Source organism: Prinia subflava, chromosome 5 (genome assembly GCF_021018805.1).
Source record: "Prinia subflava isolate CZ2003 ecotype Zambia chromosome 5, Cam_Psub_1.2, whole genome shotgun sequence".
Taxonomy (NCBI): domain Eukaryota; kingdom Metazoa; phylum Chordata; class Aves; order Passeriformes; family Cisticolidae; genus Prinia; species Prinia subflava.
This window is the reverse complement of record NC_086251.1, coordinates 41,528,830-41,549,690: the sequence shown is the minus strand read 5'-3', so window position 1 is coordinate 41,549,690 and position 20,861 is coordinate 41,528,830. Positions and strand designations below refer to the sequence as shown.

General features: G+C 47.4%; 2 protein-coding genes and 1 long non-coding RNA gene across 3 annotated transcripts; 2 read left to right on the top strand and 1 right to left on the bottom strand.

The window, feature by feature from the left end:
* Positions 1 to 481: 481 nt before the first annotated feature.
* On the bottom strand, positions 482 to 7,545 carry LOC134551485 (uncharacterized). The gene is made up of 5 exons (XM_063399147.1): positions 7,505 to 7,545; positions 7,342 to 7,420; positions 6,552 to 7,251; positions 6,145 to 6,307; positions 482 to 4,302 (listed from the first exon to the last, which is right to left on the bottom strand). The coding sequence occupies exons 1-4, from the start codon at positions 7,543 to 7,545 to the stop codon at positions 6,288 to 6,290; spliced, it is 840 nt and encodes a 279-aa protein (XP_063255217.1). The 3' UTR covers positions 482 to 4,302; positions 6,145 to 6,287.
* IRF2BPL (interferon regulatory factor 2 binding protein like) lies at positions 6,911 to 10,501 on the top strand. Its single transcript, XM_063399051.1, has one exon. It carries the CDS (start codon positions 7,544 to 7,546, stop codon positions 9,755 to 9,757), a length of 2,214 nt encoding a protein of 737 aa, XP_063255121.1. The 5' UTR covers positions 6,911 to 7,543; the 3' UTR covers positions 9,758 to 10,501.
* Positions 10,502 to 17,398: 6,897 nt separating this feature from the next.
* On the top strand, positions 17,399 to 20,628 carry LOC134550673 (uncharacterized). The gene is made up of 3 exons (XR_010080392.1): positions 17,399 to 17,664; positions 18,840 to 18,997; positions 20,313 to 20,628. It is a non-coding gene; the product is annotated as an uncharacterized LOC134550673 (long non-coding RNA).
* Positions 20,629 to 20,861: the final 233 nt, after the last annotated feature.

The following is a 20,861-nucleotide window of genomic DNA, read 5'->3' as shown; positions in this document are numbered from 1 at the left end:
AAAGCAATCAGAGATTAACTGGCTGACAGCACTACGGTGTAGCCACTGTTTATAACTCGGGGTGTGTATGTCAAATGTGGATTTCATCCCTTAGAAACAGAATTAGCTCAGACAACAGGGGCTGCACAGCCCTAAATCTACATCCAGTACCTGAATGTGGGGATTGGTGTTAGCAGAAGGGAGAGGATGGTTATTTACAGTGGAGTATTTTTTAGCAGTCATTATCAAATACGTGGCAGTGAGATGTGAAACAGAAAAATAAGACAGTATTGCTAGCTGGTAACTATTTTTTGCCCTTACCCTCTGCATTTTGATGACATTGTGAGAATCTCAGAAACTGACTGATGAGTGTAGCAGAGATCTATGGCTGTTGGTCAGTTTTCTTTCGGTGGAGAGTTTTCATGTGAACTTTTTATTGTTTTGCATTACCCAGAGCACAAGGACTTCTATTGGCAGAGGAAACAAATTGGCACAGTTCTGCTTTTTCTTTTTTTTTTTTTCTTTTTTTTTTTTTTTTTTTAATCTGCACTAAGATCAAGGGTAAGGGCTTCATTTTCCAGCACTAGTCATAAGCCTTTAGCACAAATAAAATGAAAATTGTCTGTCGCTCAGGCAGTTGGACAGGGTTCAGGAAAACTATGTCTGGCACTAATTCCAAAGGGAGGAAGGTTTGGTTCAATCCAGCATCATTAATTTCAGTAAGCTGTTTTCACGACTCCATATCCCACTAGTCTATACCCTACTGTTCAAGAGCTGTTTATTATCTTTTACTAAATAATGCCTTTTGGAGAACAGAGTAATGAAAAATTCCTGATATTACTTACATAGATATGGATACTCTCACATGTATGTATACACATAAATAGATATGGTATGCGAGGATGTATTCTCATATTTTTACTTTCCTCTTTTTCTAAACAATTGCTGGTTTCTTACCTTGCCTTCCCATTACAAAACACATTTATAATGCCAAATATAAAATAGTAAAAATAGCCCAGAAGGCAAAAGAGAGGGGGGGGGGGTGTTAAGAAGAGATGAAAAAACCCTGGAGCAAAGACAATCTTCACAAATTTGTGAGTTTCACCAAAAAACCAAGGAAATGTAGAGCCTCTTTTTCAGCTTGCAGCTATCTTTGGCTGCTGCTTGAAGATTTGACTTAATTCACCCAGGCGGTAGTGTCTAAAAGTAACACACCAAGACAGTTAATTTTGGCACTTAGTCTCCCTTAGGAATTTTACCAACAGTCTTTGTAAAAAAAGTAAACGATCTTTTTTTCCTCTTGGTTTCTCCCCCTAGCTAATCTTGATATGTGCTAATAAAAGAAACTGCCCCCACCCCTACTTCTATTCTCACCATTTTCCTCTGTCCATATCATCCTTCTTTCAATAACAATATTAATCAGCATTTGTAACATGGTCTTGGAGAAAAAGTGGGTTTGGTCTTTTCAGATGGCCTAGTTAAAGAGGAAAAGGAGGTTATGCCAAGTGAAATAACTTAAGATAGTGTCAGGGTATCTTTTCTTTTCTTTTCTTTTCTTTTCTTTTCTTTTCTTTTCTTTTCTTTTCTTTTCTTTTCTTTTCTTTTCTTTTCTTTTCTTTTCTTTTCTTTTCTTTTCTTTTCTTTTCTTTTCTTTTCTTTTCTTTTCTTTTCTTTTCTTTTCTTTTCTTTTCTTTTCTTTTCTTTTTCTTTTTCTTCCTCCCTTTCCCACCTCCCTTATTTTTTGGAAAACACAGTAAAGTTTTGTTCAGTTCTCAAGTGTTATTAATCACTGGTGGAGGCCAAAAGCGGGGATATTTTTCTTGGCAGCACATTTTGATAAACAATCTGTGTATGGGGTGAAGGGAGGGAGGAGCATGTCTTGCTGGTAACTAAGCTAATATTTGGCAGATTCTTAACTGTCACGAAAGTGCAAGTGGCTCTCAGTGGGAATAGCCTTAAAAAATGTACCGATTCAGTTGATTCATTGTTGTTGATTGTTTACTACGTCCACAGGATGTAAGATGAAAACAGTCCAGGAAAATGTAAAAATAACAACAGCAGAGGCCCCAACTCTGCATATCCCAGCCTAAAACAGACACACTGCCCAGTCGCTAGTCCCTTGCAGAGTGAGCAGAAGTAATTATAAGCGTCTTATTTTGCACTGTAAGATTTAGCAAAGGTTAATGTGTGGAAATCTAGGCTCCCATGCAGGTTTTCAAAGCTTAAAGACAGCTGTCGAAAACTGGGCGTGGGGTGGGTCTCAAAGAGGGACCCCTCAGTGCTTCCCGGGGCAGAAGCGAGAGCCTGGTGGGGCCTTGGAGAGCAGCCGCGGCTGCACACGTGGGGCAGCGCCCGCCCCGCTGCGCCCTCGGCCCCGCGCTCCGCCACCGACCGGGAAATGCACCGGGAAAAGCAGAGGAAACCAGAGGCAACGGCCCTTAAGAAACGTGTCTTAAGAAGAGTTCCTAGGTTGGGAACGCAGTAAGCTCTGTGTGTCAACAAGGCTCACTACCTGAAAAATGGTAGGAAAAAACCAGAATTATAATGCGATGAGAACTGAAAAGATAAACAGAAACATGTAACTACTCCTATGCTTTGTAACTGAGTGTTTTGACACTTTCTGGCAGCTTCTAGTAGAAGACAATGTTGTTTAACTTTTAATTTGACAAAATTGTGCAACTTCTTCCTGAAGTGTTTGTGTTTTGATTTGCTGAACACACTCTCTTTACCAGCAAGTGCTCTGTTCACTGCTAATCTCTGCATTGTTTTGAAGCCAGTCATTTGATTGTGACGGATTTTATTTGCTATTCTGAGGTAAATCCATGTAAATTACACTTTCTGGAGTGCGCTACCCTTCTCGTTCTTGTATTTTTTCCAGCTGTAGCTGCTGTTTTGATCAGTAAAGAGCGAGCCATTTCTGTAGGTGAGTGCCTGCAGAAGAGCCAGCTGCTGTGACGGCTGCAGTGATCAGTGCCAAAACTTTGTAAAGTGAGCAGGAAAGAGTTAAACATATTCCCAGGCTGTAAGCATTTACAGCCAGACAGACTTTTCATTTCCAAGCTGCTGAGATCATGGGTTCCTATTTATTATCACTTGCAAACTTTGGGGCTGTCCTGTATTCTGCATAATTAACACTGCACTGCTGATCGATAATCCGTAGTACTCTCTCATCCAGATCCACAGTAACCCCCGTGTTTTGGGAGCTCGTGTCTGGGAGTGGCACAGAGCAGTGCCTGGGGTGCAGCCAGGCCACCTGCATTTTGTCGCTTTGTCCTTCATGGTCTGTTGCACCCCCTGCTTTCCATACCTGCTGGTGGCACTAGGAAAGGTAGTGGCCATCTCCTGCATGCTGTATTTTGTATGATCATTTTGATTCCTTCATTTAAATTGACACTTCACCTGTCGTTTTGTTGTTACATAGACCCATATGTGCATATGTGTACTTTGAAATAAAGATGGTAATAGGAATAAAGGGAAAGGGATTATCGGATGGCAGTATTTATCATAGGACTGAAAGGATGGAATTAGTAGATTTCACTTCTGATTGTGAAAATTATAGTCCTTGTTCCTTGGGACTACTGGCAGGTCATAAACTTTGGGCAATCTCTGCAGAATCCCTAATGCTGCACTCACAGTGCTGACTTGTGTTCCTGCACAAAAAGCAGTAGCTGGCTAGCAATTGTTCATAGTCGCAGCTCCATTCCTCCTTGCACTCCCCTTCATCTCACTAAACAATCTACAGTTTGGGGGGTTCTTGTGCTATTTTTTGTTTGCTCGCTTCTTTCTTTCAGTTAGCCAGATTAGACACCTGAATGGATTCAGTGGGCTTCCTCTTTGCCTCCTCCAAAAGTAACATTAATCCCTGGATTATTTCAGAGATAAATAAAGACCAGACGCATTTTATATAAATCCAGCAAGACCGATCTGGATTGCTCCTGTCCCATCACTGGCATGGCAAAGGGAAAAGGCAGAAGGTGAGCAGGAAAGCTTGCTGTTACCCTCACAAGGACAGTGCTGCCATAGATGGGAAGCTCGTTACATTGCCACCGTTCAATCTATTTTTCCCTACCAAGATTAGATTGATACTGACAAGTCGTTCCCTGTGAAGGTGCCACAGCGTGGCATTTATTTGCATTTACATTGCAGTTCTGTTCATCAATCAGCTTTGCAGAGATCACTGCTGCTGCTGGCCATATTGTTGCTGTGCTGACACTTCATCCTTAAGTGCTGCTTGCGTAATGGTACAGTACGTGCCCATGACCAAAGTTTAAATCAAAGTTTAATCATTACGGAAAGACAAACATATTTCCGCAACTGTGTATCCTGCAAGTAAGAGTAAAGGCAGTTTGGTCGGGTCACAGATGCTAATCTCTCTCTTTTTCTATTCACAAACTATAAAGGGAGTTGACAGCACCTGTAAATGGTTTTCTGAGGCTAGATTATATCTGAGGTGATTATTGTTTACACCCACTATAAGACTGCTCTTGTGAGCCAAGAAGTCTGTTCCTGTGAGGTGAGTTTACCAAAAAAGGGCTTTCTTGCAGGAGGATTCAGTGGAGCGAGGATCCAGGGTGACGGGTAGTTCAAGCACATGCAGTGCCTTGTCATGTGTTGGATTTGTGTAACCGGGGGACTGAAATACAGTCAGGATATGCTGCAGTTCTGCATTCCCAGACATGCAGGTTGAAGGGAAAGCTTCAGCTCTCTCAATTCGAGTTTTTTAAGCAGAGGCTGACCTTTTATCACCAGTTCTGCTCCTCATATGAAGGTCAACATGGGGCAGTAAAAGGATAGGAAAGGAACTGACATTCCAGTATGAATCAGAGGGAACACATGTTTGTTTAGTCAAGGAAAGACATATTAATGAAGAAATCCTGCAGCCATCACTAAATCACTGTGGCTGGAAGCAACGACTTTTACTTTGACCAGCTTTCAATCTGCCATACTTCTGTGTAGCTTCTGTAGTGTCCACAGTTTAGGTGTGAAATTTCTAAGTGTGAAAGCAACTCCCCTTTAGCACATCTTCTTCAGTCAAAGTGCATACAGGAGACTCACATAATTTGAAGACTTCTCTATCTTTACTTACTGCTTCTACAAGCTTCTCCTGAAAAAGAGTCACTTTGTCACAATTGATTTTCTAACTGTATTTTATCTGATCCTACCATTTCTGGAACTTCAACGTGTGAATTTCATTAAGCCTTCCCTGTAAAATAATTCTAATATATATAATCAAACTCATGTGCCAGCTTTATAGATTAGAACCAGACACATACAAAATGCTTTAGACAACTGAAAATGGAAATGACACGTATTAGTGATATGAAATGAAATATTTAAAGAAAGGTTGTTTTGTCGTGTGAGTTCCAAGACGTTATTTATCTAATGGCAGGTATCTTTCCCTGTCGGTGCTGCCTGGCTTCTGAGCGTGCCGGTGTAAGGGAGCCGTGGCACCTCGCCATAGAAACACTAAGTCCTTTTAAAGCACAGAGGGAAACCTGCAGTGGACGGGGGTTTCGGCGTTTCTAGCAACAAAGGAATCAGGAAGAGGTACTGAAAGAAAGAAATGCATCCAACACAGCCCAGCTGGGAGAGGTTCCGCGTTCGCCGAGCGTGCAAGCGCTTCCCCCGCCCGCCCTCCCCGCTGCGCGCTGTCTCCGCGGGCACCGTGCGCCCGGCTGCGCGCCAGTGACGCGATGCCGGTGGCCGCCCGCAGCGCACCGCGCCGGGTCCCGGCCGAACGGCGCCCCGCAGAGACAGTTTATTATTCTTAGGACGCAGGCAGCGATGTCGATGTTTGCAAAAACAGCCGCCGACAGCAACGAGAGCAAAAGCGGGTTTTGCAGAGCCCCTCCTGGCCAGCACGGGCACCGGCGTGGCCGCGGGGCCGGGCGGGGAGCGGGCAACTTCGGGGATCGCGGGCGGGAGAAGGCAAGCTTCGAGGGGTTTCATTTTGTTTTCCTCCCAGTAAAATGAATTCTCGGCTTATATTTGCATGAACCGAGGTTGTTTTGGGTAATTTGCCTGTTAACAGTGTTATGCAAATGGTAGCTAGCTATTTAAAGGGGGAAATAGAAGAGAAGAAAAAAAAAGCTGTGTGTTCTCACAACGCCGGGGAAATCCTATGTCCCTTTGCATTAGTGAGATGAGATCACAGCGATTACTCACCTGCCTGGCCTCTCCTACACCCTTGAGCAATGCACAGCACTATCTTTCCCAGCCCAACCTTAAACACTTGGCAAACATGGCTGGTTTAAACAAATCAAAAGTGGAAGAGCTTCTGATGCAGTCACACGCTTACAAAAACTGTGTCATTCTGTCACTGGGATCACTGAAAGAGAAACACGAAATCGGATATTAAGGCGGGATCCCCCATTTGCCTCAGCAGCCGGAGCGCACGGGAATCCCACCGACAGTCGCGGTGGCAGAAAGCCGCGCAGCCGTCACGGAAGCAAAGAGGGGCGAACCGCGGGCTTACAAAATCCCGAAAGCGAGACATCTGAACTTAGAAAGCGCAGTCAGGGAAAAAACCCAACCAACCAACCAAACAAAAAAAAAACCACCCCACCACCCACCACCACGACGACGACTGTGCATGCGCGCCCTGGCCGCGGTGCCGCGGCGGGGGGCCGGCAGCGCGGCCGGGGAGGAGGGTGAGGGCGCGATCTGGCGTTCAAGTTTCCAAACATAGCCGGCAGCGCAGGCTGCCCGCGCCCCGCCGCGCTCCAGCTGCGGCCGCGCCGGGGAGGGCGCGGGCAGCGCGCCGGGCATGCGCGCCCCGCGCAACAAGTGGGCTCGGTGCCGGCGGCCGGGGGGAGGGGAGCGGGGCGCGGGCGCTCGGCGGTGACGCGGGGCCCCGCCCGGGTGCAGCCGAGCCGGGAGCACGGCGCGGAGAAGGGGAGGGGCGTCGCGGCGCGGGGGGAGCGCGGCGCGGCGGAGGGGGCGCGCAGCCACACGCGGCGGCGCGCAGCACCCCGCGCTCGGACTGCGAGCAGCGGCGAGGATGTGAGTGAGGAGCAGGCGGCGCCGCTCGCAACGCTGCTGCCGCCGCCGCTGCTGCTCCCGGACTGCCAGGGCTCCGCCGGCGCTCGGGGAAACCGCCGCTGCCGGGACCAAACAGCTGTGTGCGGGTGCCCCTGTCTGCTCACGGCGGTGGATCAGCACGTACCGAACTGCAAGCTCACGAGGCAGCCCTGGCGGGTGGAAGGTGACCCCCCCATCTTCCTCCGTGCACCTCCGCCTCCTCCCGGAGGAGGAGCAGCAGCAAGCGGAGAGCTAGAGAGCGCAGGGAAACAGAAGCGGCTAGAAGGCGACCCCCACCCAGCCAGCCCCCCGGAGGAGCAGTGGAAGCGTTTCCCACCCCACCGGGACAGCAGCGGCACGACCAGGTAGAAGAAGCCGCCTCCGGCAGCAGGAGCGAACTAAAAGCAGACGATCCCCCTTGCTGAAACGGGCAACAGGATCAGGTACGGAGTGCCATAGAGCCATCCCCCTGCAGCCCGGGGGGGAAGACTGAACCAGCCCCTACCCCGGTGGCAGCGGCAGCAACTCCCCAGCCAGCAGCACCATGTCCGCCGCGCAGGTGTCCTCGTCGCGGAGGCAGTCATGCTACCTATGCGATCTGCCCCGCATGCCCTGGGCCATGATCTGGGACTTCACGGAACCCGTCTGCCGAGGCTGTGTTAATTACGAGGGCGCCGACCGTATCGAGTTCGTGATCGAGACGGCCCGGCAGTTGAAGCGGGCGCACGGCTGCTTCCAGGACGGTCGTTCCCCGGGCCCCCCGCCGCCGGTCGGCGTGAAGGCAGTGACGCTCTCCGCCAAAGAAGCGGCGGCGGCGGCAGCCCAGCAGCAGCTCAACCATGTTGATGCCACCTCCAAGGCGGCCTCGGCGGGGCTGACCCAGTCCAGCTTGGACCGCTACGGGCTCAGCGCCGCCGCGGCGGAGCAGCGCAGCCGTTTCGAGTACCCGCCGCCACCGGGCAGCCTGGGCGGCAGCCATGGCGCCCGCCTGCCCAACGGGCTGGGGGGGCCCAATGGCTTCCCCAAGCCGCCTGAGGACGGGCCGCCGGAGCTGAACCGGCAGAGCCCCAACTCCTCCTCCTCCTCCTCCTCATCCCGCCGCGGGGCGCACGGCGGGCTCGTGTCTGGCCTGCCCCCGGGGGCTGCCGGCGCTCAGATGAACGTGCCCCCCAACCTGCTGCCGCAGACGCTGCTGAACGGCCCCGCCGCCTCCGGCGTGGCGCTGCCTCCGCCGCACGGGGGCCTGAGCGGCCGCGGCGGCGGGGGTCCCTCCGCTCCCTCCGCCTCTTCCCAAGGGGGCACCTGCGGCGGCGGTGCCGGGGGAAGCGGCGGCTCGTCCTCCGAGGCCTGCGGCAAGCGGCCGGGCTCGGTATCCAGCAGTGACCAAGAGCGGGAGCTGAAGGAGAAGCAGCGCAACGCGGAGGCGCTGGCCGAGCTCAGCGAGAGTTTGCGGAATCGGGCCGAGGAGTGGGCCAGCAAGCCCAAGATCGTGCGGGACACGCTGCTTACTCTGGCCGGCTGCACCCCCTACGAGGTGCGCTTCAAGAAGGATCACGCCTTGCTGGGCCGCGTCTTTGCCTTCGACGCCGTCTCCAAGCCGGGCATGGACTATGAGCTGAAGCTCTTCATCGAGTACCCCAGCGGCTCCGGCACCGTCTTCTCCAGCGCCTCCGGCGTGGCCAAGCAAATGTACCAGGACTGTATGAAGGACTTCGGCCGCGGCCTCTCCTCGGGCTTCAAGTATCTGGAGTACGAGAAGAAGCATGGCTCTGGCGACTGGCGGCTCTTGGGGGACCTGCTGCCCGAGTCTGTGCGCTTCTTCAAGGAGCTGGTGGGCGCCGACATGCTGCCGCAGCCCTACCTGGACGCCAGCTGCCCCATGCTGCCCACGGCGCTGGTGAGTCTCCCGCGGCCGGGGGCCGGGGCCGGCGGGGCGCAGGGCACGGCCGCCGCCTCTAGGGGACCTGGTGGTGGCGGCGGCGGTGGCGGCGGCGGGGCGATGCGCAAGAGGAAAGCCTCTCCCGAGCCCTCGGACTCGGCCGAGGGGGCTCTGAAGCTTAGCGATGAGCAACAGCGGCAGCAGTGGATGGCCAGCCAGAGCGAAGCGCTCAAGCTCACCATGTCGGCCGGGGGCTTCGGGGCGGTGCACGGCGGGGGCCCCCCACCGCCGCCGCCCCTCGGGCCTCACTCGAATCGGACCACGCCACCCGAGTCCGCCCCCCAGAATGGACAGTCCCCCATGGCCGCGCTCATGTCGGTGGCCGACACACTGGGCAATGCCCACTCGCCCAAGGACGGCAGCTCGGTGCACTCCACCACGTCCACCCGCAGGAACAGCAGCAGCCCCGTGTCGCCGGCCTCGGTGCCGGGCCAGCGCCGTCTGGCCTCCCGCAACGGGGACATGAATCTGCAAGTGGCCCCTCCTCCCCCCAGCACCCACCCCGCCATGGACCAAGTGCACCCCCAAAACATTCCGGACTCCCCAATGGCCAACAGTGGGCCCCTGTGCTGCACCATTTGCCACGAACGCTTGGAGGACACTCACTTTGTTCAGTGCCCCTCTGTGCCCAGCCACAAGTTCTGCTTCCCTTGTTCCAGAGAGAGCATCAAGGCCCAAGGGGCGACTGGCGAAGTCTACTGCCCCAGTGGAGAGAAATGCCCCCTAGTCGGTTCCAATGTGCCTTGGGCATTTATGCAGGGCGAGATCGCGACCATTTTAGCTGGGGACGTTAAAGTGAAAAAGGAGAGAGACCCTTGAATAAGAAATCCAATCCCTTCAGACTCCTGAAGATGTAGAATTGTGAATATAACAAACTGCAAAAGTTAGTCTTATGTATAGACATTATTTTCGTCGTATGTTTCTATATTTTGAAACAAAGGTATGTACTCTTCTTCATTTGAAGGATAGAGCTGGTTTTTGTTAAACAGAATATAATATTGTTTGGTTACTACATAATACCTGTTCTCATTTCTTTGGCAGTGTGTTGGCTAGGTACAAAGTTAATAGCCCTTAGCGATTACCTGCTGCTGGTGTGTATTTTTGTAAATGTATGCACTTCTCTGAAAGAAGAAGAAAAACACAAAAGACAAAAAAAAATTTCTTTTGCCAAGGCCAGTGTTGATGCCTAAAAAATTGCTACAAAAATGGTGACAGCTTACGTTTTACAAGCCCTGAGTGTTAGTCTTTCACTTTATTTTTTTTGTTTGTTTGTTTTTGGTTTTTTTGTTGCAAAACGGTGGGGTGGCTGTGGGGGGAGGGGTTTTTTGTTGCAAGTTTGTAAGGAAAATGTTTCAGTTTGTTTCTATTGATCTGAACGTTTTTAATCTTCATGTGTTTTTTGTTTTTGCTTTTATTGATGCACGGATGCTTTTGAACAGTAGAGCAAAATGCTGTACATGAGAAACATGCTCTGTTTGTCCTTTATACATTTCTGTAGTTAACAGAACACTGTAATGTGCCTTGGAGCTTAGTAAATTGTAATAAATTCAATTGATATTAATACTTCTTGAGTAGCAAGTTTTATTTTTCTCTCAGCTTAGGCAGTATATGCAAGCCATGTTGCCTTTTTAAAGGTCTCCATTATACCAAGACTATGCTGTTGGTTGTGGTAATTGTGGCACTTGTATGCACATTTTCACTTATATGTAGTGAGATGATGATGTTGATGGTGTTATCAAACTTACTTAAATCTTGGCGCTGTGCCTATTTACATTTCACCTTTAATGTTGCAGTAACGGTTGCTGACTAAGCATTTTCTATTTACTGTTCCTGCATCTCATTTCCTCCTCCCTTCTCCTCCCCCCAGCTCTCCAGCTGCAAGCTGTTTGCAATACAGGATGCATACATTGCCTGCGCAATTTAATAAGGCTTGAGATTTAAAATGAAGCCCTCTTTTCACAACCCCCCCAGCATCACGTGGTTAATAATTTTAGTTGATTTTATGCGTGGTTGTCAAAGTTTGACATTAGCCACAAACTCATGGTAAGGCAGGACTGTAGCTGAACAGAGCACAAAAAAGGGTAGTATGAAATAACAGCTTCTACAGTTGGTATTGCAGCTGGTAGGTTGCTACCCCATTTAGGCACTGGCTTTTCATAATTTGAATTGATGAACAGTTCGGGGGTTTTATTGTGTTTTCAGGCAAGGAAGCTTCCTTTAAGCACTGAAGTGAATGCTTTCTTTTTGGCGATGACTATATGTGATTCTTTGTAAAATTAAGTATTCTGTGTAACATTGGCATTTTCTGGAGAAGGGGGAGCAGTGTAGTACCTCTTAAGTGATCAACAGGCAAAGTAAATACACAGGCCTCATGCTAGCCAGAAAATGCAAACAAACCTAATGTGAACTTTGTCCTTTCCAGTGAGACAAATGGAGGAATGGGGAAAACCTGAAACAAAACCAGCAGCACTGCAGAAATCCTTTGCAGCTTGACCAGCAGGACATAAAGCTGTTCGTGTGTAACACTACATAGGTTATGAGCTCTTAGTTTTATTAAATAGTAAGGATCCCCACCCGCCAAAGCCCCATAGTTATAGAAAGTCTGGATGGCATTTGGTATCTGCTCGCTCTTAATACATACTTGATTTGTATTCCTGGTGGGAAGGATGCTAGAAGCCTTGAGAATATATGCTTAGTGTGCCTGCAGATCTTTGCTGTCTTGTATGGGTACACACTTTGGCTGTTTCATGTGTGCGGGGAGGGGGTGGGGTTTGTTATGTTCTGAGATTTAGTATTTGGCATCACTGTATCTGTGATTTCAGACAATGACTTTGTGTGTGTGTATATTTTTTTTTTCTGCCAAGTGATATATCAGTGCTTTTAAATCTCCAAACATATTGTTCTTATGTAATGGATCAAAGAAGTAATGCAGAAAAATAATGTTTTGAGTTAATTGTTAGAGTCAACCATTATGATTTAATTGTTGGATACAACTTACATGATTTTTAGAGTATAGATCTGTACTGATCCTATTTTCAGTTATTTCTAAGCACACAATTATCACACAGCAGTTTATTTTTAAATTGTGAGATAGGGAGACTAACATTTTAAGCTCATGACTGACAGAGAAAAAATTATGCTCATGGTTGAAATTCAAGTTTAAACTTAAGGAGAAGTAATATTCATGTGTGAATTGCAGCTGCCATTAAAAGAGAAGAACTACTGGCTATTCAACATTTAATTATGTCACAGAAGCATGAATACCCTGATTTATATAAACAGAACCACTCCTGTAGTTTTGAAATCATTCATCAGCAGTTATAGCTAGAAAGTGACCATTTGGTGGATTTTTAAAATTTCAGATCATTTTTGAAAACCTCTTATTTTTTGGAACATAAGCCAACTTACGAGACTAATCAGTTTGATTTTTAGCAGGCAAAGGAAAGGAAAGGTACAGTAGACATAGGTGGAAAATAAGCTTGAAGTGAATTGTAATACTGCAGTTAATTAAAGTTAACCATAGCTACGGGGCGTTTTTTGTATGGAGGTTTTTTGTAACCATGTGACCTTTTCTTTTACTCTGGCTCATTAAGCAGCCAGTCTGGGCATATTAGCCAGCATTTCTTTGAACCCACTCCATAGGTTTTTATCTTTCTGAAGATGTCCACAGCTGACAAACAAGTTGTAACCTTTTTTTGAGGAGGAAAAGGGAGCTGCTGAGTGAGTCTCTTGTACAGAGATTCAGCTGATTTCTGTATTTTACAGTAATGCTCCCATCCGCCATACTTCCCAGTTATTTAAGGTACAGCCCAGTGTTTGCTTGAATAAATGGTGTAAGTTAATTTATTTGTCCAGGTGGTCATTTATTGTGCTTTCATTCCTTCTTGTAATGGGGAAGTATTTAAATGGTTTATTTTCCCAGGGAGGGTTGTTGTGTTTTGCTTTTTTTTTTCCCCAGTTAGATTATTCTTGACATTTCTTTTAATAGCCTTGTAGCCTATTTTCTTAGAAATGGGTTAGAACATGTGTGTCACTGGATGTTTGTTTTTTAAGCATTGGCAGCTGTGTGCGAGTTGGAGATAGACATGTTTGTGCAGTGAAGAGCTGCTGTGTCCATTTGGGGGAAATACTACAGTTCCAACAGGAGCTTGAGTTTACCAATGGTAACTGGTGTAATTTAATACAAACCTTGTTATCTTTTTTATTTGCTTAGCAATGTTGTGCATATGAGCATGCTTGCCTCCCCGAACTAGTCAGGACTAACATTGTTTTGAAACTGCAATGTCTTCAAATAGGCTGGCTGCCAGCATAGCTTTGCAGGGCTGCAGCAGTCACTGGAAAAAGGGTTGTCTGCTTCTTTATGTATCTTGTGAGCTGAGATTTTCTTCCCCTCCAGGGAAAGGGCTTTGTCTTCAGAGCTCTCAGGTTCCCAGCTTACTATGCAGTAGTTGCCTTGCAGCTTCCCTTTTCCCTAGGTCTTGCTTCTTTTTTTTTTTTTTTTTTTTTTTTTTTTTTTTTTTTTTTTGTATGCAGTCATTCTCCATTCATTGTAGGATGGATTGTGTTGTGCATTAGCAGCCTCCTTCTCTGCCAAAGTGACACATCCTGTAGATCTGCAGCAGAGTAGGGAACTGTGCTGACTTTTGTAAGGCTATTCTTGAAGCAGAACAGCTTCCCCCTTGGCGTTCAGCCATCAGAATCCATTACAGCACACATTTTCTACCCAAAACACAGCTCTGTACCTACAGAATTGTTCTTACAGCCATCCCCCAGAAGATGCAGTGGGCATGGTTGTACCTTCCTGTATGGAAATATGCACTGCTGGGTTAATCTCCAAAGTGTCTGAAAACCATGTAATGAAGCTTTTGTTGTTTCAGCCCCTGCCTTAAAGCCTCTAATGCATTTTGGAAAGGGGAATGCCTCTGCTGATAGGGTGATGTGAAAAGAACAGCATACAAGGTCTTTTCCCAGATGTATTTCTTAAAAAAAGAATTAGGCATGTGTGCACTGACTGAGGCTACCGCAGCGCTCCTCTGATGAGCCAGACAAACATTTCTGTCTCCACGTGTTTGCCACAGGGCAGCCCAGCCCCATGCTGCCACCCCTGACTGGGAGGCCCTGCAGGAATCCAGTTCTTCTCCTTGGGAATGGACTCGCCTAACTCCACGAGAAGAAACATGGGAGATTACATGTCATTTCAAGCTTCTGACAGCAAACCCACTCTCTTTCAGCCATTCAGGGAGCTGTAGAGTGAACAGCAGAAGGGAGCAGTTAGACATGTGAATGGGAAGGGGAGGGTGCTCACCAAAAGTGTGTCTGGCCAGTACAGTCTGTGACTGGTTGGACTGGCTGAGCTGCTTGGGGCTAGGTGGGTTCAAGATTCCAAGGTCTGACTGCTTGGCTGGATGCAATGAACCATGCTGGTGTGAGTTTGCGTTGCTGAGAGTGGAGACAGCTACCCTGAAGTGTCCCTGTCCCCCTTCACTGACACAGCCACACAGCCCTGCCTATTGCCGTGTTGAGACTGCATTCTCCTCGCTGCTCTGTGCCCTGCCTTCCCGAAACGCCCTTGTAAGGTTTTTTGGACGCGGTGGGAGCAGGGGTGGAGGTGAGGAAGGTCAAGCTTCTTAGATTTCAGCTGATTTGGCATCCGCTCACAGCCCTCCCTGCCCCCGCCCTCCCTCCGTAGCCCTGATCGGCCACATGCGCTCGCTGCTGCTTTTATGACCCTTTGCAAAGAAACCTTTAAAATGTGAGCTGCTGCGAATAGCAATTTATTTTCAAGAAAACGCTCCCTTCCTACACGATCATCTTTAACAGCGAGAAGACTCTGCTTTTCTATCGTTCCCGCAAACTGATAATGTAGAGCTGAGCCTTTCTCTCTGGCTGCCGCTGCTCTCCCGGCAGTACTGGGTGTGCCAGGCCACCCGTTCGCTCAAGTCTGCTTCACTGGGGTATCTTTTTTTTTTTTGGGCAGCGCAAAGGCCCTTTACTTTGTTTAGGGAGTGGAGGCTGAGCCTGGCAACTCCACCGCAGCTCGCAGCGGCTTGGCACTGCTGCGGCATGGCTGCTCAGACAGGGACTGAACCGAACTGAACCAAACCGGGCTGGGCTGGGTCGCCAGGGCATGCAATTGCCGCTGGGTTGGGCCGGCCTAGACAGCCATGTGATTCCCTGCCTGTCCGCCTGCCCTGCTGCCTGCCCGCCTCTGCGCAGGGGCTGGGAATGGGGACATGAAACATGTCTGTGCAGCTTCAAGGAGCCGAGCAGAATTCCCCACTGTCATCATCTTCCTCCCCTCCCTCCCTGCAGGCTGCCAGAGGGGAGGGCTGATTACAGCTCCGCTATTGTTCAAGTAACCTACAAATGGATTTGCATGGAGGCAGGTTGGGAGGGGCAGAGGGTGGGATTTATTAGCAGCAGCTAAATTCGTCGGGATTACTATTAGACCGAGAGCTTCTCAATGGGAATGATCCCTGGGTGAGCGATGGGGTGGAGGGGAGGGACTGGAAAGCTCCTTTTCTGCAAATAGGTGAAGGGGTGGCTGGCTCCAGGCGAGTAGGAGAGGCAGGGTGCAGCTGGCTGGGGACGGCGCTTCACCTCGGTTTAAACTGTAACCCTCTATTCCAAGCACGCAGCTCCTGGCAGCGCCGCTCATACCAAAGCCTTGACTCAGGGTTATCTGCATGCTGGGTAATAAGCAGCGTCACCAGAGGAATGTGCAGAGAAAGCAGCCATGCTGCTGCAAGCCTCCGCTCGCTCCTCAGGCAAACCACACATCTAGCAGCCTGCTTCTGCTTCTGGGCTGCCAAACCGGCAAGTCATGGGGGGCTTCTCCAGGGGGGCAGCCCCGAGTCAGTTTGACGCCCAAACAGCGTTTTGCTTTTCCTTAAGTAAGTGCTTTTTATGCAAAGCTGCCTGGGAGTTTGCTAACCATATTTGAGAACTGCACCTAGGAAAGCGTGAAGCTACTCCTCAGGTTACCACACCAGTTTATCAATTTTCCAGATGGGTAATCTCAAGTGTTTGAGCCAGGGTCACACAGCAAACGCCTGTCAGAACAAGGGAGACCACAGCCATTGGCTACTGTCCCAAATGCTTGTCTCCTTTCCAATGGAATAAAAGCATGTTGTTACAACAACTGTGCAGCTGAACTGAAAAGCACTTGTGTGACACAGGTGTTTGGGGACAACAATGTTCATGCCAGGCCAGTTGCCTGTAGCGAGTGTATGTCCTTCACTGTGATAGCTCCAAGGCTGGAGGCTGTTGCTGTTCTTGCTGATGCAACAGAGGGCTGGGGTGAAGGAGAGTGCATACCTGTGTGTCAGAGGTAGGAGCTCGCCTTTGGCTATGATGGAAAGCACACCACATCCAAATCAAAGTCAGGACGGGGTTGCTTTGAATTGCTGTATTCCGGATTATCTAAGGCAATCTTACTCTTCATTGCACACATCATGGCAACAAGAGGGAAGATCATAGTGTAGCTCAGGTTTTCATTTGAACATGTCCAGACTGGCACACTGTTGGAGTAAGGACAATACACTTTTGTAGGTTTGATATATGTAAGAGCTAGAGGCAGAAATAGGGAGGGAGTGGGAAGCCTGAATATCTGGTCTGCTACTGGAAAACATAGGCCATTGACTTGTAGATGTTGAAAGTTTATTTGATCTAACTTGATATGCTAGGCATTTTCTCTTAGAACTCTCTCAGTGTCTATAACTGATTTCTGTAAAATAAAAAGACAAAGTATAAAACATCTGAGATTAAAACAACTGAAAGAGCTCTCGTGTTCCTGCAGCAGTAAATTTTGGAGTATGTTTTATTACTTGCTCAAGTATTGTTGATGTTCTTGACTCTCTGTTACATGTAAAGATAATTCTTCCCTGAAGAATTCAGACTGCATTGATAAGAAGGGCCAGTTGGCACATTTATTGTATCCCATCTCCTGCAAAGAAAGATTATGCTATGTATCTTATCAAAAAGACGCAGCCTTTCAAGAGCTGTACCTTGCTAAGTGCACATACTCATTTTTGGCAAACATTTGCTGTGGTTTTGAGTGGTTCTCTGACTTCAACCCCCAGCTCTTCACCCTCCCTTCTAGCAGTCAGCTTTTCGGCTCTGCAGCTGTACTCATTCAGCAGTGCTCACTGCACCATTTCTGCTGGAGGGGAGGCAGCAAGAGGTGCAGGCATCAAGGATAGTATCAGTTGTGTGATCTGTGGATATCTGGACACCCTGTGCTAACGAGGACCCATGGCTAAGATAGATTCATTAGTCAGCAGCCTTGATAGAATGTCTAGTGGCCTGTGTGACAGTTAAATATCAGGAAGCAATGCAGAAATTCTCATGCTCTTTTGTACCTGTCTTTCCTCATGCTAAAACTGATGACAGCATCTCTTGAGAACTGCACTGCACATGCACATGCACAAAGAGCAGCTCCTTTCAGGTTTTTGCGTGATTAGTTGCAGGTCTCTGCATAATCTTCTGTGTTCTGATGGCTGGATTTTTACAGTACATATTTTGCAAGTTACAGCTTGAAGCTTCCTCCTTGCAGAATGTTCTGTCATTTGAAGGAACTCCACCCTGCTCTCCCTTGAAGATGTGCAATCCTAGGCCGTGTTTGAGCACGCCTGGGAAGGCAGGTGCAGCCTGGCTGGATCCTCAACATTGCCTGCAAATAAACACTGTTTAAACAAATTGGACTAAAAAGTACATTCAATATTCAGGTAATAATCAGGACAGGTTTTGCTCTGTATTCTGTGCTTTTTCCATCCCCTCTCCCTCTGAGTTATAACCAGAATATATGACATGATCAGGTGCTATGGAAATAATTTACAACATAAACTATATAACAATAAAAGTTCTTAACAGCACCTTTGTTGAAAACAACAACGTCAGGTTAAGGTCACTTTAAACTCCCCCAGATTTCCTTTCTGTTGTTGTAAAGGAGTACTTATGTAAAATTAAAGATTTATTTTCTAATATTTTAAGGAAAATAATCCAGCATAGAACATGTAAATATAGTTGTATTCTTCCTCATTTGACCAGCACATGCATAGCTGTCAGATATGTTCTCCAGCTCAGAAAAGATGGAAGATGCTTAAAGCCAGTAAAATTCTTCAAACCTTAGAAGCAAGGAATCAGGTTAGAGCAAGGTTATTTCCCTGCTTGAAGCAGGCCCTTCATGCTCATATCTTGCTCTGAGTCTGTGGGAACTGTTGGCTGTCACCTGCTCCAAACCATTTCCTCCTCAGATGAGCTTTGTAGAGTTCCCTGATTCCTTCCCAGTGCTCTGAGAGTCACACACATAATGTTTTATATTACTTGCTGCAAGCATTTAAGGCATCAGTCCTTGGCAGCACACACATCCTTACTCTCAGGGTCTTGTCCAAACTCAGTTCTACAGTTTGTTGGGGACCCATCTCATTACCACACATTCTTCTCGATAATGTTCTGTTTCAGGGTTGTAGAATCTGTGTACTCATACATCAGCTTTGATGCCTAAAGATGCCTGGGTATGGATAGATCTTTTAGTAAGCTTCTTAAGCCTTTTTGGCTGTTGTTCCCTAAGAAATCCTGGCAATGTAGTTACCAGACTTCTCTTGGTTTTTCATTTGGTTCACAGCGGAGTTCCCACACAATTTAAGACCATTTGGTCTCAATTCAACTTTATACCACTCACTACACAGGAATTTCTCTAACTGCTCTGCTGAACAGCTCTGTGTCTCAAATGGCACACATATCTGTATATGATGGGCACATACCTGTATATGCCCCAGTGAATAATTCCTTCCCTTGTGCAAATTTGCATGTCAGTTGTGTATCATTGGAGTATCCCTGCTCTCAGGAGGACCTTCTGTAAACTGGTGTAGGACTAATAATTCTTCTTTACCTCTTGCAGCAAAATGCTATAGTCTAACATGAATTCGTTCCCTCCATGCCACTTCCTCCATCATGTTACTCACAGAAGAATTCTCAGGTGGATGGCAACACATTTAAGCTCTACCAGCACACCCTGTGGAAGTTATTCCAAGGCTATTTTCATCTCTGAACACACAGGTAATGATGTTCCCTGGGTGTAAATGAGCACATTCCCCATGAATGTAATGCAGCCCAGATGCCATGAGAGTATGCTTCTGGAGCCAGACTCAGCCTGGCCAGAACAAGAGCCAAACAGCTCAACACTCCCTATGCTGCTTGGCCCTGCTTTGTTGAGGGGAGCTATTCTGTAGCTACTGAGTTTTAACCCTCTACAGCAGCAGTATTAGGCATCCAGAAATACGGGTGTGCATGTGTGTTTAACTCCACCATCCCTGAGCTAAACAGGCCCAAACCGCCTTCTGCCAGTCCAGCAGCACTCCCCAGGCCCATGTCAGGGAACACTGCAGCTCTCTCTCCTGCTGAAGTGTGAGCTGCACTTCCTGTTGCTTTTGTTGACTCTGCAGGAGGAGTGCCTGGTCTGCTACTGATTTTTCACCAGCAGATAAATGACATTGCTGTTTTTCCCCCTCACAGCACAAGAGTCCATAGACATATATCTGCTTACTGGTTTTGCCAATATCTTTTATGTAGTTGCTCTGTTTTTCTCTTACTTATACAGTCCACTTGTCCACTAATGTGCTTCATGGTGCACAAATTTCTGGTTTACTTTCCCCAAGGATTTCTCTGTCTCAGGGTCCCAAGTCCATTCAGGCAGCAGTTTGTCCCCCTTTGAGCATATTTGCTCGCTGCAGCAAGGCAAACCACACAAATTCATCCATTTAATTTTCTCCCACTGCTAAGTCCTTTCTGTAATTCCTCTGGCTCCTTCTCTGCTGTGCTGGATGATTTTACATAGTTGGTTTGCTCCAGGATCGCGGGTCCTTATGAGAGGCAGGTTACATTTTGCAATTTGTTTGTAGCAATGTTATTTGTGGTATAAGCATAGCAACTCCTACAAAACTTTTTTTTTCACTTTGGGAGTTTGTGAGGTTAAATTAGATTTGTTTGACAAATAGGAATGATGAAAAGCCATGAGTCATTGTTCACTTGAAAGTGTGATAGATGTCAGGATAAGAATGAAGTACACCTTACTTGTGACTGAGGAACTACTGGTTGATTTTTACCTTCAGAGCTTGAAATATGTATCACAGAGTTCACAAAATATTCTGAGTTGGAGGGACTCACAAGGATCACCAAGTCCAGCCCTTAAGTGAATGGCTCATACAAGGATCGAACTCACAACCTTGGTGTTATTAGAACTGTACTCTAACCAACTGAGCTAGCACTTACAGATACACTTATGTTCTTGGCCTGCAGGACTTTCCAGTGCCTCTTACAAATTCCTGAGCTTACAGAGGTGGTGCTGAATTGCTCTGTATATATTTCCTTCTAGAAATTAAATTGCTGAGTGTTGAAAGGGAGGATTGCTGTCAGGAAAGATCAAGAAATGGAAATGTACCTCTTCTGGGATGTGTGTCAAGGAGATCTGGAGAACCTTAACCTGAAATAGAGGATGAAGTAAGAACAAGTGCCAGTGGCAAAGGCAAGAAAGGAAAATGATACAAATTCTATCCTTCAGCAGGTGGGATGAAAAGGAAAGGGAGACATGCAAAATTTTCTGGGTTTAAATGCTTGAGAGACGCTCTGAAGCTGTTATGATAGACAGACACATAAAAGCCAAATGATTGCATAGTTATGAGCAGCAAAACTTTGCAGAGCAGCAGAAGCACTGGAAATAAAATTAATTATAGTTGACCAATAGGTTGTGAGGTGAAGAGTCCTTCATTACCCATTTGTCAATGAATAAGAAACAAAGAAGTTCCTGAAATGAGAGGCAATAGATAATGAGAAGCGAGGTTGTCGCAAAATGATGGTTCTTAAATGTGGGTCTTGTCAAATACCTTGGTGGTCATTATTGTCATATTCTTGTATCAGCCAAAGA

What these genes read in the sequence shown, in the direction of transcription:
- IRF2BPL (XM_063399051.1), top strand. Translation starts at nt 7,544, where the DNA reads ATGTCCGCCGCGCAGGTGTCCTCGTCGCGGAGGCAGTCATGCTACCTA.
- LOC134551485 (XM_063399147.1), bottom strand. Translation starts at nt 7,545, where the DNA reads ATGGTGCTGCTGGCTGGGGAGTTGCTGCCGCTGCCACCGGG. An exon ending in TTGCTGCCGCTGCCACCGGG is followed by an intron (nt 7,421 to 7,504) that starts GTAGGGGCTGGT and finishes TGCCCGTTTCAG; the next exon opens with CAAGGGGGATCGTCTGCTTT. An exon ending in GCACAGTCGTCGTCGTGGTG is followed by an intron (nt 6,308 to 6,551) that starts GTGGGTGGTGGG and finishes TTTCTCTTTCAG; the next exon opens with TGATCCCAGTGACAGAATGA.